This window comes from Crinia signifera, chromosome 11, assembly GCF_055691185.1.
Source record: "Crinia signifera chromosome 11, ASM5569118v1, whole genome shotgun sequence".
Taxonomy (NCBI): Eukaryota; Metazoa; Chordata; class Amphibia; order Anura; family Myobatrachidae; genus Crinia; species Crinia signifera.
In genome coordinates this window covers 53,657,113-53,675,394 of record NC_139227.1, presented here as the reverse complement: position 1 = coordinate 53,675,394, position 18,282 = coordinate 53,657,113, and the positions used below count along the sequence as shown (strand labels likewise).

Here is an 18,282-nt window from a genome sequence, read left to right as displayed (position 1 = left end):
CCCGATGTGCCATGGTCATCCCCTGCGGCCCCCGATGTGCCATGGTCATCCCCTGCGGCCCCCGATGTGCCCTGGTCATCCCCTGCGGCCCCCGATGTGCCCTGGTCATCCCCTGCGGCCCCCGATGTGCCCTGGTCATCCCCTGCGGCCCCCGATGTGCCATGGTCATCCCCTGCGGCCCCTGATGTGCCTTGGTCATCCCCTGCGGCCCCCAATGCACCCTAGTCATCCCCTATGGCCAGAGCCGGCCCTAGCCTAAATGACGCCCTAGGCAAGATTTTGGCTGGTGCCCCCTAGCACCGCCACTAGTTCCGCCTCTGACCCTGCTCCCTTTTCCCAGCACCATCAACCCTCATCATAGCAGTCATCATTTTGGCACCACTTTACCTTGTATACATTACTCCTCAAATTATTCACATTATACCCTTAGAAAGAAATACTGAGAAAACATTGTATTTTAAGCACCTCCATGGCCATGCTGCAACCTAGCACAAAGCAGTATGAGCTGGGCAGAGGAGATAATACCACACAGTAATGCCCCTTACACATGACACACGTTATTAATGTCCTTATAAACATAATGCTCCTTACACATTATGCCAACCTTTATTAATTTATTAATCTTCATACACATAATGCCCATAATGACACACATAATGCCCCTTACACATATGTTGCACATTATTAATGCCCTTATACACATGACACACATAATGCCCATTACACATATGTCACACATTATTAATGCATTTATACATGGCACACATAATGCCCCTTACACATATGCCGAACACTATTGCACAACCAACCCACCCGCAGACAGCACTCGCACAGCCGCTAACACTGTGACCTCTGCCTCTGCTTGGATACAAATGTTTCCTCATACATCTTGCCTCAATGTTGGGTGCCTTTTTTGCAGAAAATTCGTCTTATTTGCATTTTTTTTTTTTGTGACCAGGACACACAAGGAGCTTCCGAGGATTAAAATGATATACGGCATGCCTATATTCTGTGTGCGACTGTGGCTATGCATACAGAATGCTATGTTACAGTGATTTCCATGAATACACTATTTCATATGCAGATACAGTCTCACTCACACACAGAATATAGGCATGCTGCATATCATTTTAATCAGCAGAAGCTGCTGGTGCCCCTAGGCATTCCAAATGCCCTAGGCATTTGCCTAGTTTGCCTATGCCTAGGGCCAGTGCCGGGTCCCGATGGCCTCTGGCTGCCCTCTGCTAATCAGTGCCGATGTTGGGGTGTAGGAAGTAGATTAGTGGCCCCATCTGGTAGAGCATGACCCGTGATTATGTGACCTGGAAGTACATGTGATATTGCAGCCATTGTGTGTTTATTAGTAACTGTATATGTGTTGGTAACCCCGGTGTGTAGAAGCAGCCACATGGAGGAATGCCATCCGATGCTGCCGACTGCTGTGTGAGTGGGAAGGAATGATTGCAGAATGCTTTAGTGGCCACACCGCTGGCTATGCCAGGCTGGCACACAGAGATGCCAATTAGCAAAAGAACAAAGGGTACTTGTTTCCTAGCACGGCGCCAGCGATTTTAATTGCATCCATCGGGACCCAAAAAATAGCGTCGATCGCATCACATGCAACCAAATCTCATGGGATGCGATCAACGCAATTTTTACATTGGAATCAATGAAAAATGGTCCCTGAGACCCGATTTTACATTGGGCCCAATGTAAAATGCCCCCCAGACCCCAATTTTCATTGTATACCCACCCTTATGGGTGAAATGCCCCCCCATTGTTAACGCCACCCCACGATCAACACCAACCCGAAGCGCAGTGAGCCCGCGAGGGGCGGAGGTACCCGTCCTCCGACCTTTTCATACCCCCACTATCCACTTTGGCGTGGAGTTGATATTATATAGTGTGGCAAACACAGCGAGCCACCGAGCCCGAAGTGTGGCGAGCGGCCGCACATTACTTCACAGGTATTACGCGTCCCCTCACGGGGCTCGCTGCGCACACCACGCTTCGGGCTCGGTGGCTCGCTGCGCTCGCCACACTATATGTGATCGACTCCATGCTGACGTGGATAGTGGGGGTATGAAAAGGTCGGAGGACGCGTACCACCGCCCCTCGCAGGCTTGCTACACTCGCCACGCTTCGGGTTGGCGTTAATCAAGGGTTGCCGTTAACAATGGGAGGGCATGTAACATACACATTACCCATTAGGGTGCCTATACAATCAAAAATCGGGGCCATTGGCCCATTTAACATTGTTCCCTATGTAAAATCGCATCAGTCGCGTCGGTCGCATTGCATGCCATTATAATGGCATGCAATGGACGCGATCAACGCGATTTTCTCATTGCCGGCAATAAAGGCTAAAAATAGCCAAATATCGCGTCGGTTGTGTCCATCGCATACCTTAAGTTAAGGTATGCGATGACCCACGACGGGCGCCGTGCTAGGAAACAAGTACCGAACAAAGTATAAGCGCTAGGGACAAGTGATGTGTGCCGTGTACAGATGGCTGCCCTCTGTTAGAGGGATGCCGCCCTCAGCAATATGGAGAAACAGAAGAAAAAAAACAGTGTACACAAACAACAATTTAGTTAAATAAATAACATAAAAATAATTAATTGCCTGCATGCAACAAGAAAAAATGGGGGTGGGAGGGGGGGTTACATCGAAGGGTAAATGTCCCAGCAATTAATGAGGGTATTAATGTGTCCTCCCGATAGAACAAGTGAGTAAGTAAGTTGGTATGTACTCACACCTGGGTCTCCAGTACCGGTGTTTTGGAGATGATAGCGGCACTTCGAGATCCACTGTTGACAAATAGATCCCAGAGGGCTCAGGAGCAGCTGTCACCGCCTGCCAGAATTACTTAACTGGGCTGCCGCTAGTGCCGAAAACCAATCATTTTGTTGCTGGATACACGCACCGCCGTCTACGGCGTCTGATAATCACCAAGCTGCTGCACCGGCCAGCGGGTCGAATGGAGGCTGAAGATGACTATACTTATCGGATGCGTACTCCGTGTGGGGGTGAGAGCGCACTCCTGTTGTAATCGCTGGGCTGTGCGTTCAATCCTCCTAGCAAACGACGGGTGATGGAGACCCTCTCTGTGCCGTGCTGCACCAACTGAGCCGGGACCATGGTAAATGGGATAAGCAAGTTGGTAACTGCAGATAGCAATATTTCCCTCCAGTCCTCGGTATGTGGGGCTCTGGAACTCCTCAAAAGATGCGTTTCGCCGCGCTCAGGGTGGCTTTTTCAATTCGGAATGAGGTATTCCTTGTTAAGAGCCGGTCTTATACCTATACAATTACTACACACAGGTGTGTGATCCCTAATGGGCCAATCGTGGCTGCCTTAGTATTTGATTTGCAGCTGGAGAGTTGTATTCCCCATATATTAGTTTTAGCACACAAATAGCAGTCAAATATCTAAATAAATGCTTAACATAGAAAAATATAAAAAAAACTTTGTTATACTACACTGACTATCAGGGATAACAATTATCGAGCATTAGTACTAAATCAGTAAATCACTTAAAATTGTTTAAAAGTAGACTACAAAGTGGCCTTAAAGGGACATGTACAAATCAAATTAGTTTGAAAAACTAAACCGTTATTACAACCGTTAGTTCTTATTTCTTTATTTGTATTTTACATTAATTGTTCCTCGAGCGGAAAGGACATGCCTCCTACAGGGCCATTCCTTTATCTTCCTATACATACAATCGTGTGCACTTTGACCTGTACTAATCAGGACATAGTAAATAATCGGTCACTACTATGAATGCTTGATTTTATATATTTACTAGTGTGGTTATTTTCTTGTTGCATGCATACACAGAGATGCCTGCCTGGGCTCACTGTCTTAGTATACAGGGATGCAGTTTACATCCCGGCGGTCGGGATCCCGGCGTTCAGAATCCCGACACTGGAATCCCGACCGCCGAAATCCCGACACTTTCTCCCTCCGTGGGTGTCCACGACACCCCTGGAGGGAGAATAAATTTAAATATATATGGTAACAGTACATGCATAGCAGGCACTGGTTATGGACTGCAGACTATCATACGGGACCTTAGTCCAAGTCATACGGGACCTTAAGCCAAGTCTGTCAGCCCATATTCTGTGATAGCAGCTGGGATGCCTGTGACATACGTATCTGACTTCACTCTTCTCTTCTACAGAGCTCGTATCCAATCTGGGAGGATTTCAGCTCCAAAGCCACCAAACTACACTCACAGCTCAGGTAGGTGACCCTCAGCGGCAGTAACGGGAGGACCAGGCTGGTAGTATACCAGTCATAGTAACAGTATATTATATACCTGGGTGAGGGCTCCTGTGTTCGGGCTCCTGTGTTCCCCTTCCCTTAGGCAGTGTTACAGTCACAGCTCAGGTAGGTGATCCTCAGTGGCAGTAACGGGAGCACCAGGCTGGTAGTATACTAGTCATAGTAACAGTATATTATATACCTGAGTGAAGGCTCCTGTGTTCCCCTTCCCTTAGGCAGTGTTACAGTTATAACTCTGGTAGGTGATCCTCAGCGGCAATAACGAGAGGACCAGGCTGGTAGTATACTAGTCCTAGTGACGGTATATTATATACCTGGGTGAGGGCTCCTGTGTTCCCCTTCCCTTAGGCAGTGTTACAGTCATAACTCAGGTAGGTAATCCTCAGCGGCAGTAACGAGAGGACCAGGCTGGTAGTATACTAGTCCTAGGGATGGTATATTATATTCCTGGGTGAGGGGTCCTGTGTTCCCCTTCCCTTAGGCAGTGTCAGCAGTGTTACAGTCACAGCTCAGGTAGGTGATCCTCAGCGGCAGTAAAGGGAGCACCAGGGTGGTAGTATACTAGTCATAGTAACAGTATATTATATACCTGGGTGAGGGCTCCTGTGTTCGGGCTCCTGTGTTCCCCTTCCCTTAGGCAGTGTTACAGTCACAGCTCAGGTAGGTGACCCTCAGCGGCAGTAATGGGAGCACCAGGCTGGTAGTATAATAGTCATAGTAACGGTATATTATATACCTGGGTGAGGGCTTCTGTGTTCCCCTTCCCTTAGGCAGTGTTACAGTCACAGCTCAGGTAGGTGATCCTCAGCGGCAGTAACGGGAGCACCAGGCTGGTAGTATACTAGTCAAAGTAACGGTATATTATATACCTGGGTGAGGGCTCCTGTGTTCCCCTTCCCTTAGGCAGTGTCAGCAGTGTTAGTCATAGCTCAGGTAGGTGATCCTCAGCGGCAGTAACGGGAGCACCAGGCTGGTAGTATACTAGTCATAGTAACGGTATATTATATACCTGGATGAGGGCGCCTGTGTTCCCCTTCCCTTAGGCAGTGTTACAGTCACAGCTCAGGTAGGTGATCCTCAGCGGCAGTAATGGGAGCACCAGGCTGGTAGTATAATAGTCATAGTAACGGTATATTATATACCTGGGTGAGGGCTCCTGTGTTCCCCTTCCCTTAGGCAGTGTTACAGTCACAGCTCAGGTAGGTGATCCTCAGCGGCAGTAATGGGAGCACCAGGCTGGTAGTATAATAGTCATAGTAAGGGCATAAAATACCGCCTGTCGGCACATGTTGTGTCGACATGGACACCGAAACGTAGCACCGCATCCCAACTCGCTACACTCGCCATGCTTCGGGCACGATGCCTCGATACACTTGGCACACTATTTTATTCTCCCATCACGCCCTAGTGGATGGTAAGGCATGAAATACCGCCTGTTCGCACATTTTGGCTCATTAGACATTTTAAAAAAACATTTCGACCTAATGACCCTGTTGACCTTACCCATGTCCACCTAATGACCCTGTCGACCTAACCCAAGTCGACCATAAGTCATTTCGACCTTCCTGCATGTCAACCTTAAGTTATGTTGACTTAATGGTGACTAATGCTTGTCGACCATCATGCTGTTGACCCAATGACCGTATCACATTTCATCTGGGAATCCTAATTCAGATGAGTCTGTAAGTGGATCTGGAAATAAAGTAAAGACAATACAGGGTTCTATAGAATATATATCTACACCCTGCGAGTGCTGATGCATGTTGATCTGAGGTCACGTCACTGTTCTTAACCATTTGTGTGTCTATAAGAGCCATTGACCATATACAGCTGCCAAGACTTTGTCAAGTGCTCGCTCATCAACCCTGATGATCCACCTAATCGCAGCTAATAATTAGCCAGATGCAGACTCCGCGTAAGATAAATGATGGAGCATATGGCAGATAATTCCTCATATTTATACTATATCAGATTCTCCAGAGCCTCACTCCCCCAGACTTACCCTACCCACCCCTCTCCTTAAACATTTACAAACCAATGTCCTAGTCCTTACCCATCAAAAACAGGACACTTCCCAGGGGCATCCTGCAAAAATGACTCCATGGTGGTCTCCATCCCAATAATTTAATTGAGGGCAATCAGACCAACGTTCTGGCCTAGGCCTGAGTAGTAGACTGTAGAGCTGAGAATTAGGGAACATTCAGGCTTTTATCAGGCTGTGAGGTGTGACATCTCCTCTTCTGCCGCAGGACCACCGTGCTGGCTGCTGTCGCCTTTCTTGATGCTTTCCAGAAAGTGGCTGACATGGCGACCAATACTCGAGGTGAGCTAAACGTCAAAGGGACGGCGGTATATTCTAGTATTAATACCTGTATAGTTCTGCTGTAACAAACCTTGCTGGTAACTTGGAATCCTATTCATAACATCCCTGCATATTGATATTTTTTTATTTTTTTATTGAGACATTGCTTTCATGCATTATACATCACATGTCAATCATTGTGCATATTGATATCTTATATTTGTCATTGTTAGTCTGTATTTGGGCAGGAAAGCATTGTGTATTAGTGGTGGGTGTATTGGACTTTCCCTATTCACACTTCACAGCAAGCCTTCTGCTCTGGGTGGGTAGGCTCTGGGTATCAATTAAGGCCCAGACACAGGTCTGAGACATTTCTATTTAACCTGAATGTGGACGGCTGCTTGTCATGTGCAGCTGTGAAGTGTGTAGTGTAAAGTGTGAAGAAATATTAATAAGAATATTGGAGATATTCTGGAGATAAACAGGAAAGGACAGGAGGACACCCATCTACCTTCTAATATCACCCAAACATACCGCTATCAACATACAACAGTGAGCTAAAAACGTAACCACCTCCAACACATACTGAATGCACAGCCTGGACAGCCCTCACCGAGCTCCCTGCCTGCATATGGTCATAGCCAGTACTTTCTGTTCAACCTAATGTTACTAGTCATATTTTGTCTGTTACCATTTCAGTGTGCCAGATTCCACATCAATTGTCTCTGCATTGTATATTTCCCTCTGCACTGTATATGTCACTCTACACTCTGCACTGTGTATGTCCCTCTGCACTCTGCACTGTGTATGTTCCTCTACACTCTGCACTGTTTATGTCCCGCTACAACAGGGGTGGGGAACCTCAGGCCCGGGGGTCGTATGCGGTCTGAGTGGCCCGCCCATTCGCACATCGGCTTTGCCGGGAGTCAAGTACAGGGGAATTCTCGCAAGAGGTCAGTAGTTCTCACGAGATTCCTCTTCTTCAACAGCAGCGGGAGACTGTCAGTCCTATTCAGCGGCAGCCACTGGAGCATGGGACAGCTGCAGCAGGACAATTTGTAAGAGAAATTTTTACATATGGCCCCCGAAGGATTTTTTTCCCCATACAAACGGCCCTTGGCATAAAAAAGGTTCCCCACCCCTGCTCTACACTCTGCACTGTGGATGTCCCTCTGCACGCTGCACTCTGCACTGTGGATGTCCCTCTACACTCTGCACTGTGGATGTCCCTCTACACTCTGCACTGTGGATGTCCCTCTACACTCTGCACTGTGTATGTCCCTCTACACTCTGCACTGTGGATGTCCCTCTGCACTCTGTATGTCCCTCTACACTCAAGCATACCTCCCAACTTGAGTAGAGATGAAGGAGGGACAGAGTGATGCGCGCCGTAGATGCGCCGAAAATTTTGGGGGCGTGGCCTATACCCGCAGCTCCCCGTGAGGCCCCGTTTTGACGCTATGGCGGCATGACCCAGAGGCTCTGTGAGCCTCTAGCCATGCCCCCTGGCTGCGGGAATAGATGCTGTCGCTCTACACTCTGCACTGTGTATGTCCCTCTACACTCTGCACCAGGGATGGGGAACTTTCGTCCCTCCAGCTGTTGTTGAAATACACATCCCAGCATGCTTTGAAACAGTTTTTGCATGGCCAAATAGCAGAACTGTAGCAAGGCCTGCTGGGATGTGTAGTTCAACAACATCTGAAGGGCCGAAGGTTCCCCATCCCTGCTCACAGTATGTCGCTCTACACTCTGCACTGTGTATGTCCCTCTACACTCTGCACTGTGTATGTCCCTCTACACTCTGCACTGTGTATGTCCCTCTACACTCTGCACTGTGTATGTCCCTCTACACTCTGCACTGTGTATGTCCCTCTACACTCTGCACTGTGTATGTCCCTCTACACTCTGCACTGTGTATGTCCCTCTGCACTGTGTATGTCCCTCTACACTCTGCATTGTGTATGTCCCTCTACACTCTGCACTGGATTCGGCATGAAAAGCCGGTGGTCGGGATCCCGACGCCGGAATCCCGAACGCCGAAATCCCGACAAGGGGGGGACGTGGATAGCCCACCCTTGCGGGCTCGCTTCGGTCGACACACAGCGGGCCTGGTGGCTTGCTACACTAATTTATTCTCCTTCCGAGGGTGTCGTGGACACCCACGGGGGGAGAAAGTGTCGGGATTTCGGGATTCCGGCGTCGGGATTTTGAACGCCGGGATTTAAACTGCATCCCTCTGCACTGTGTATGTCCCTCTACACCGGCTTCTTACACTACTTACCTTAACTCTGTATTTATTTTTATTTTCCCTATCTTGACACTATCTTTCTGAACTACACTGTTGCACCAAAGTCGTGGTTCCTTGATCCTGTGCTATACCTATTCACTCTGCATGCTTTCTGCCCCCTAGCAGGGTGTGTTGTGGCATGGGCCACAGTGCAGGGCTGTTATGGGTCAAGGGTGTAGGTGGAGGAGAGAGAGGACTACTTTGTCCATTCTCTCTACCTGCTGGCTCATGTCCTGACCATCCCTGCCATCCTCACTTCTTGCCTTCATGTCTCCTTACTTGCACCTCATGTCACCTGTCTGTCTCTCCCTCCCTCTAGATTGTAAGCTCCTTGGAGCAGGGCCCTCTTCCCTCCTGTTCTGACAGCATTCTTTTTGCATTTCAATTACAGCTCTTTTACTCACTTACCATCTATACCTGCATCTCTGCTCACTCGCTTCCCTACATCTCAGCTCTCTTAATCACCTACCATCTACCCGCATCTCTTCTCACTCACTTCCCTACATCTCAGCGGGTATTCCCACAGAACAGTCCCAATGAGGAGAGGAGGAAAGGGATTCTCTCTCTCACACACACACACACACACACACACACACACACACACACACACACACACACTTCATGTGACCTAAAGGGAGATGAACCAATTTTTCCAGATGTAGAAGATGCATCTGTACACACACACACACACACACACACACACACACACACACATATATATATACCCACACACACACACACACACACACACACACACACACACACACACTTCATGTGACCTAAAGGGAGATGAACCAATTTTTCCAGATGTAGAAGATGCATCTGTTAGCCAATCAGCTTCTATCATTTTATGGAATGTACTTGGTATAGTAGATGCTAAATAAAAGCTCAGTGATTGCTATGGGCAACTTCTCCAATCTTTGTAAATATCCCTACTAGTTCTGTAATATCCAGGAAAAGTTGTCTGGTTCCAGGAACAGAAGTTGTGTCCCTGGTAGACCCCAGTGCAAACCCCCATGGATGGAATATTCTCTCCTCTCACTGGTTGTTTCCTATTACAGGAGCGACGCGGGACATTGGATCCGCGCTGACCCGGATGTGTATGAGGCACCGAAGCATCGAGAGCAAACTGAGACACTTCACTAAGTGCGTATATAGTGCTTTTTTTCTATACACATATATATATATATTTTGGATGCGGCCCGGCACTCGCCGCTGCTGTTCAGCTGCCCTGGTGCCCGTCTATGTGGAGTATGCAAGATCAAAAAGGAAAGACTGGCACTCCGGGGTCTTCAATAAACGTGCTGTATTGAGTGGCAACAAAAGCGACCAACGTTTCGGGGGTAGTCCCCCTTTGTCAAGGTGCGTGGTGATAACAAAGGAATACATGGTGAGTGCTTACCTTATAAAGGGTGAATGTAGGAGACGTGTCCCGCCATTTGCCGCGCGCCTGCCGCCGTCTGGTGTGTTTGCCGGAAGTGACTGGGTGAGACTCCCGTCTACTTTCGGTCTGTGGAGCGCTATGGAGCGCAAGCGTGCCGGTCGTCATGGTGACCGCCCTGTAATGAGTGTTCTGTGCCTGGCGGCTGGTGATTGGCTACGGCGTGTCACGGCTCCTATTACAAAGAAACGAAATACAATGAAATATACAGTTCTAATATAGTGATCCTTGCGTGAGACATGAATGTGACGTTGGAAAGAGATTCATGATAGAAAGTGATAAAAGTTGATGCTAATATCCGAGATCGGCGTGTGTAAACAAGTGATGAGATGCGCTACCTTCTATCTGCGCAATGTATGTGTCTAAGAGCCTGTGTGTATCGTGACAGGTCTATAAGGCTGTGACACTTCGTGGTGTGAGTGGAGGGCTCCTATTGTCTCAGGTGGAGATGTATGTAGGGATATTCTTTATGCGTGTAGCTAACGGTGTCCTAAGACTGTGGTTATGTGTTGTTAGGTCCGTATAGTCTATGTCTTATATGTTGACAATGTACTCTATGGGCAATGTTCCCACTTGCATAAATGCTGAAGGTACAGTTGGCAATCCGTGGGGTGCGCCCTATCTCTCACATGGGTGCTTCTTGGGGAGGGAGCCCCTATTTGGGTTCCCAAGGGCTATGCTTATGTTCTATGTGTGAGGCAAGACTATGACTGCCCGCTTGGGTCGGTCTGCCCCCCTGTGTGTGACTCATTGGGGACTTTAAAGAAGGAGTGTGAACACTCCTGAGATTCTGTGGGGTCACTGACATGTAGTCACATTATATACAAGTATATTTGTTAACACAGGAAGAAAATCAAAGGATAGCGAGATTAGACAGAGATGAAGAGAAAAGCACACTGATTATTAGGTCACTGTAGCATAATCTATGTCAATGATAATGGTCACCACAACGTTAGGCCTGTAGGGGACACCATAGGCTACATCTTCAATGAAGGAGAGTTATACATGTTACTACAATTGGATGGAGATGAAGCTCATCTGGAGCTTCTGGATACTAGAGGATTGTGATGTTCATGTTATTATACATTGGAAGAAAATACAAAGGATAGTAAGATGAGGAGGAGATGAAGAAAAAGCACACTTTAGGCTTGTAAGCCTACATCTATGTCATAATGGTCGGTACATGTACCATATCATATTATACATTGGAAGAAAATGCAAAGGATAGTGAGATAAGAGGAAGATGAAGAAAAAGCACACCTCAGGCTTGCCAGCCTATATCTGCTGTTGGATACCTACAACATGTCATATCATACACAGGAAAAAATTTAAAGGATAGTGAGATAAGAGGGAGATGAAGAAAAAGCACACCTTAGGCTTGCAGGCCTATAATTCATGGCTCAATGATTGTTATCTGCATCATAACATGTTATACACCGGAAGAAAATGCAAAGGATAGTAAGATAAGATTAAGAGAAGCAAAAGCACACACTGAGCCCGTGAGGGCAGGTACATCTAAGATGTTTAGTTATAGAGTCTGCGTTGTCACAATGGTCAACAGACGTGGGGTGTCACAGGAAGACAGATAATGGTAATCTGTCATTAAGTCCCGCTGGTTTAACCGAATTTAATCGGTGTATCCACCGGGCCTCCAATCGCAGTAGTTTGCCCGCTCGATCTCCTCGTCTGATTCCTTCAGGGATGTGGTGCACCACCATGTGCCTCAAGTCCGATAACTTCTGTTGTTTGTGGGCAAAGTGCCTTGCCACTGGCTGGTCGTTGCCCTTGCCTGTTAGGGCTTGACCTATGGCAGATCTATGCAGGGCCATTCTTTCCTTGACTGATCTTATAGTCTTGCCCACGTAGGTCATTTTGCATGGACAAGTGATGACGTATACCACGTGAGTGGATGTACACGTTAGTACATGTCAGATAGGAAACTGGATAAGGCTGGCTGGATGGATGGACAAAGCTGGCTCCTGTCGTCATATGTTGGCACGTGGTGCACTTAATGCATTTATAGCATCCAGGTGGTCGGGTTAAGAAATTAGTGCTGGAGGTGGCCTTGGACATAAAACCTGTGACATCATTGTGCACGATGCTATCTCTGATGCTGTTGCCCCTGGTATAGCACAGCATGGGTCTTTTCTTTTTGAGTCCTGGCAATTCTCTGTCTGTTTTCACAATGGGCCATAAGGCCCTAGTGGCTCTGGGCAAGACAGCGCTGGATACATTTAGCCTGGTCACGAATGGCAATATCTCTTCCTGTGTATCTACAGTGGTGGTTTTCGGTGCCAATAGAGTTTTTCTGTCCATGGACAGAACCTCCTCTTTCTGTTGTGTTAGTGCCTTTCTATCATATCCCCTCTCTTCAAACTTGGTGATGAAGCCATCTAGGATTGTGGGGAGGCTGCCCCTGTCACTGGTTATCCTAGCGGCTCTAACCATCTGTGACTTGGGCAGGGCTCGTTTCAACGCCCTAGGGTGAAAGCTGTTTGCTTTTAATAGGGTGTTTCTGTCTGTTGGTTTGCAGAAAACCTCCGTGCTGATAACCCCATCCTGAACCTTCACTAGGACATCCAGGTAACTGATGGCACTACTGGATGCTGTGAACATCAGTTTTATCGGGGATGGTCTGTTGTTGATCCTAGTGATCAGTTTTTCCAACTCGTCCTGTTCTCCCGACCAGATCATAAACAGGTCATCTATATATCTTGTGAAGCCCTGTATTCGGTTTGATGTAGCCGGGTCGTCAAAGAACATGTATTTCTCTTGCTCGAACATGTATACGTTCACAAATGAGGGCGACACACAGCTCCCCATTGCACACCCAGTTTTTTGCCTAAAAAAGCTGCAGTTGAATAAGAAATAGTTCTTAGTCAGGGTGAGACGTAATAGTTCCATGTACAGATCTAGGTCCAGTGACTCCATTTGGTTGTTTCTTAAAAACCGGCTCATTACAGAACATAAGCATAGCCCTTGGGAACCCAAATAGGGGCTCCCTCCCCAAGAAGCACCCATGTTAGAGATAGGGCGCACCCCACGGATTGCCAACTGTACCTTCAGCATTTATGCAAGTGGGAACATTGCCCATAGAGTACATTGTCAACATAGAGTACATAGTCACTGTATAAGACATAGACTATACGGACCTAACAACACGTAATCACAGTCTTAGGACACCGTTAGCTACACGCATAAAGAATATCCCTACATACATCTCCACCTGAGACAATAGGAGCCCTCCACTCACACCACGAAGTGTCACAACCTTATAGACCTGTCACGATACACACAGGCTATAATGTATGTATTTTAAATATGAAGAAATAAAGGTTAGATTTTAATCTAAACTTTATTTCTTCATATTTAAAATACATACATGCACACGTCAATTTTAATGCAAAGGACATAATTTTATGCAGGAAATGCAAGTGAGATAACGCATAAAAAGTTTGGCGTGGTAATTAATCAATTAGAGTAAGTATGCAACACAAATGTTCTAAAATGATTATTAAACGACGTCCATCTGGTAGGCGAAAATGATTGCAGGGAATTTACCAGTCACAATCAATTAGTAAGCAAGAAAAAGTAATTACATAAGTATCAAATGTACCAATAAATAAATAAATTGATTGAATCTTGCTACGGACCCTCAATTAATACAGTATATTATCCCTTATATATTATATCGGTCACCGGTTAGGTCATTAGCATAGTATAAAAGAGTTTATAGATGAAAGGGGGAATGCTCTTCGTATGCATTCGCTACTTCTGCTGTCTGGATGTCAATACAGCACTGGATATTCCCTGGTGGTCTCCCAAGAGGTACTGATCCAGCCAGTCACTGCTGATCGGATGGGATCAGGCGGCACAGCGATGTATGGCAGTATATATCGACAGATGAGAGAGCCTCAAATGTTACTAGGAGCCAGATGTCACTTCTGCTTTTTACCTGGAGTCACCCAGGTAAATGAGAGTGAATGAGTCCAGATGATAGATACTGATCAGGATGGAAATCGGCAGGAGAAGACAAAATAGTACACAGATAAACTGAATGTATATATGTGTGTGCCCACTGCTCAGATATTCTGGTATGTAAATACCGTACCAGTAATTGAGGATACTGTGCACCGTAGTACATGCAGGGGTGAGTGGGGTCTTTATGATTGATGTATGGATGTATGTGCGCACTGCTTATAGAGTCAATAGCGGCATCATACAGGGCCAGGTGTATCGCAGGTTTTAAATAAATAGAGACAGATGCAATGAAAAATATGTAGAATTATTATCCCAATATTATCAGAACATTGTTTCTCATAGATAGACCAAAGAAGCCACCGCTAGTATAGAGCACACAATAGGATTCAGTATAGGTGGAAAGAGTAGTATTAATTAGTTTAAATGTGGCCAGTTTAAATGATAGTAGTAGATGGCAATAATTGGCAACAAATTGCAACAGATAAGAGCGCCTGTGAGTGGATAAATAAATCTTTAGTTTAGATGATAGCACAACAAGGCAATAAATATCCGCAGATTTGTAACAAACTGGAGCGCTTGTAAATGGATGAATAAATTTCCAGAGGTATACGATGTATATCTTTTATGGGCGCAAGACAGATGCTGCCAAAGCACAGGGGGAATAACCTGTATGTGCAGAACCGGGCTCAACTAAAAAGTAGCCGGTACAAGGGAGTGGATGTGCGGACAGCGCTAGAGCGCAACACTGGCACTGGGCGCTGACGGCAGCCGGTTAGAGATCAGCCTGCCAGGTAGCCAGTAAAGGGAGTGGATGTGCGGACAGCGCTGTAGCGCAAAACTGGCACTGGGCGCTGACGGCAGCTGGTTAGAGATCAGCCTGCCAGGTGGCCGGTAAAGGGAGTGGATATGCGGACAGCGCTAAAGCGCAACACTGGCACTGGGAGCTGACGGCAGCTGGTTAGAGATCAGCCTGCCAGGTAGGATGCGAGCGTGCGGGTTAGTGCTTGCCTTAGCGGCAGCAGGGTCCGGTAACAGACACAGAGTCTGTCCGTGACATGTAATGCTCTAACGAGGATTTAATACCTGTGTACGTAGCGGTCAGGTCCTGTTGTAGAAACGAGCTTGTTTGACCGCACTTGCCGGAGGGATAGTACAGGAGTAGTCCGTGTGGCTGGGAAGCCCTGACGTCAGAAGAGACACGTGTTTCGCCGCAAATGGGCTTGATCACATTGACGTGCTGGCTGGTGACTCCCTGTCTGAATAAAAGAGGGAGGCTAGCCAATCGGCATGTTAGACACATGATGGACATGTGAATGTCCCAATGAATTAGTGGGTGTGTGATTGCCGCTTGGGTCTGATGCAGTTGCGGTGGACACACCAGTTGATTACAAATGATTGGAAAATGTAGACACAGCTTGCGTCGATTTATAAGTGCAGGATAATATTTGGGTAGGAATAATAAAAATAGGATTGGGCTGTTGTTAAGTAGTATGCTGCAAATGGTATTATGATAGGATTGAAATTGATATGTTGAAAAAAGGATATACATTAAGTTAAACGTGTATTAGGTATATCGTAATGCGAAAATAGTTAGTGGGAGGATAAGTCTAATTGTGAGTCTCCCGGGAAACCATTAATTAGTAGGAGTGATGAGATGATTAGTTAATATGGTAGAGATGGTCGGGTTATGTCCCCCGTTATAAATTGTGCAGGACAGAAATATTAATACAACAAAAAGTGTTGTAAGGACAAAAAGAGGGGGTTTGATTTCTTTAAATAGATTTAATTCTAAAAGGTTTAGATGGAGATAGGAAAGTGCTGATGGGATTTAAAGGGGCAGGGTAATATAAATGTTCTTGGTCGGGATATTATTGATTAAATTATGGATATGAATCTATAAATATATATGGAGACATGAGAAAAATAAGAAAAATGATTTAGGACTCAGTAACATTGGGTTGAGCCATGTGGAGAAGAAGGTGGGCCGGGCTAAGCATGGATTATATACAGGCTTTATGCACGTGATTACTTGGCTGATGGTCCTCAATTGAGGGATTGGAAATAAAGTGATGGGAGTATGTTTTTAAGAAGTATGCCACAGGGATGGGCCACGTGAGCAGACATGCTCTGTTGACCCTGAGAGGGGTGAGCAGGCATGCTCTATCTACCCTGAAAGAGATTAAGATAGTTATTAAAAATTTTGAAAAGAGACAATTTAGCATAAGAAATATACTGTTATGATTAGAACATAATTGATTATAACACAAAAAATGTATATATGATGATAATAATAGACACGATTGGTTCCGGCACCGGCTATGTGTCTGTAACAAATATGATCCATTATTGTGCCCAATGAGTATTAAGGATTATATAGTTGGATACATATACACATAATGGATTAACCAAAATATATTACAGAAAAACATATTGCAGAACAACAAATCCCTAGGCTAATTCGAAAGGAATATCGCATGTGACCATGTGATACGTTAGGCCCAAATATAAATCCCAGGATTTGTCTAGAAGAAATAATAATAATAATCATTGTTAGGATTGATATATGACCAAATGGCTTTCATTCGTCGTAAATGGTGTTGCTAACCTTATCGGGTTGGATCTGAAAATAAACATATAGAGCGTTAGACATCTACCTCAAAGGAAATATAAGGGCAGTTGTTTACGAAGGCCCTACTATTAGAACCAACTTTGTTGGTATGGGTGGGGTGTAAATGAAATTTAGAGAATGGCTGTATTGAATATAGGGAAAGAAAATTTGGTGTGCCAAATTGGTTTATAATAAAGGTGTAATGGATAGTTGGAAGTTTTGGATATTGATGACATCACAAGAATGAGCTAAAGTTGATATCTTCATTAAGGCCTTTGGGAGAGAGCGTGTCTACCTGTAAGATCCACCAGCTCTCCTTCTGTAATAAGGTTTGATTCACGTCCCCGCCTTTTCTACCAAGATGGATTTGTTCAAGTCCCGAAAAGGTTAAATGTGAAGTTTCTGAGTTGTGGTATCGAAAGAAGTGTCTGAATACCGATGTTAGTTGTTTCATCTTCGCCTTATCAGCTGCCGCATTTATTTATTTATTGGTACATTTGATACTTATGTAATTACTTTTTCTTGCTTACTAATTGATTGTGACTGGTAAATTCCCTGCAATCATTTTCGCCTACCAGATGGACGTCGTTTAATAATCATTTTAGAACATTTGTGTTGCATACTTACTCTAATTGATTAATTACCACGCCAAACTTTTTATGCGTTATCTCACTTGCATTTCCTGCATAAAATTCTGTCCTTTGCATTAAAATTGACGTGTGCATGTATGTATTTTAAATATGAAGAAATAAAGGTTAGATTTTATTTCACCCACTTTAGACACTTATCCTAAACATAGATGTAGGCTTACAAGCCTAAAGTGTGCTTTTTCTTCATCTCCTCCTCATCTTACTATCCTTTGTATTTTCTTCCAATGTATAATAACATGAACATCACAATCCTCTAGTATCCAGAAGCTCCAGATTAGCTTCATCTCCATCCAATTGTAGTAACATGTATAACTCTCCTTCATTGAAGATGTAGCCTATGGTGTCCCCAACAGGCCTAACGTTGTGGTGACCATTATCATTGACATAGATCATGCTACAGTGACCTAATAATCAGTGTGCTTTTCTCTTCATCTCTGTCTAATCTCGCTATCCTTTGATTTTCTTCCTGTGTTAACAAATATACTTGTACATAATGTCAGAGTGACCCCACAGAATCTCAGGAGTGTTCACACTCCTTCTTTAAAGTCCCCAATGAGTCACACACAGGGGGGCAGACCGACCCAAGCGGGCAGTCAGTCTTGCCTCACACATAGAACATAAGCATAGCCCTTGGGAACCCAAATAGGGGCTCCCTCCCCAAGAAGCACCCATGTTAGAGATAGGGCGCACCCCACGGATTGCCAACTGTACCTTCAGCAT

At 45.6% G+C, this 18,282-nt stretch overlaps 1 protein-coding gene across 2 annotated transcripts in view; it reads left to right on the top strand.

Moving 5' to 3' along the window:
* MTSS2 (MTSS I-BAR domain containing 2) overlaps window positions 1-18,282 on the top strand; it is a 109,893-nt gene that overhangs the window by 29,995 nt on the left and 61,616 nt on the right. For both annotated transcript variants that reach the window (XM_083165702.1, XM_083165703.1), the window contains exons 2-4: window positions 4,187-4,248; window positions 6,540-6,613; window positions 9,944-10,028. In XM_083165702.1, coding sequence (XP_083021828.1) covers window positions 4,187-4,248; window positions 6,540-6,613; window positions 9,944-10,028 — 221 coding nt within the window. The remainder of the gene's footprint in view (window positions 1-4,186; window positions 4,249-6,539; window positions 6,614-9,943; window positions 10,029-18,282) is intronic.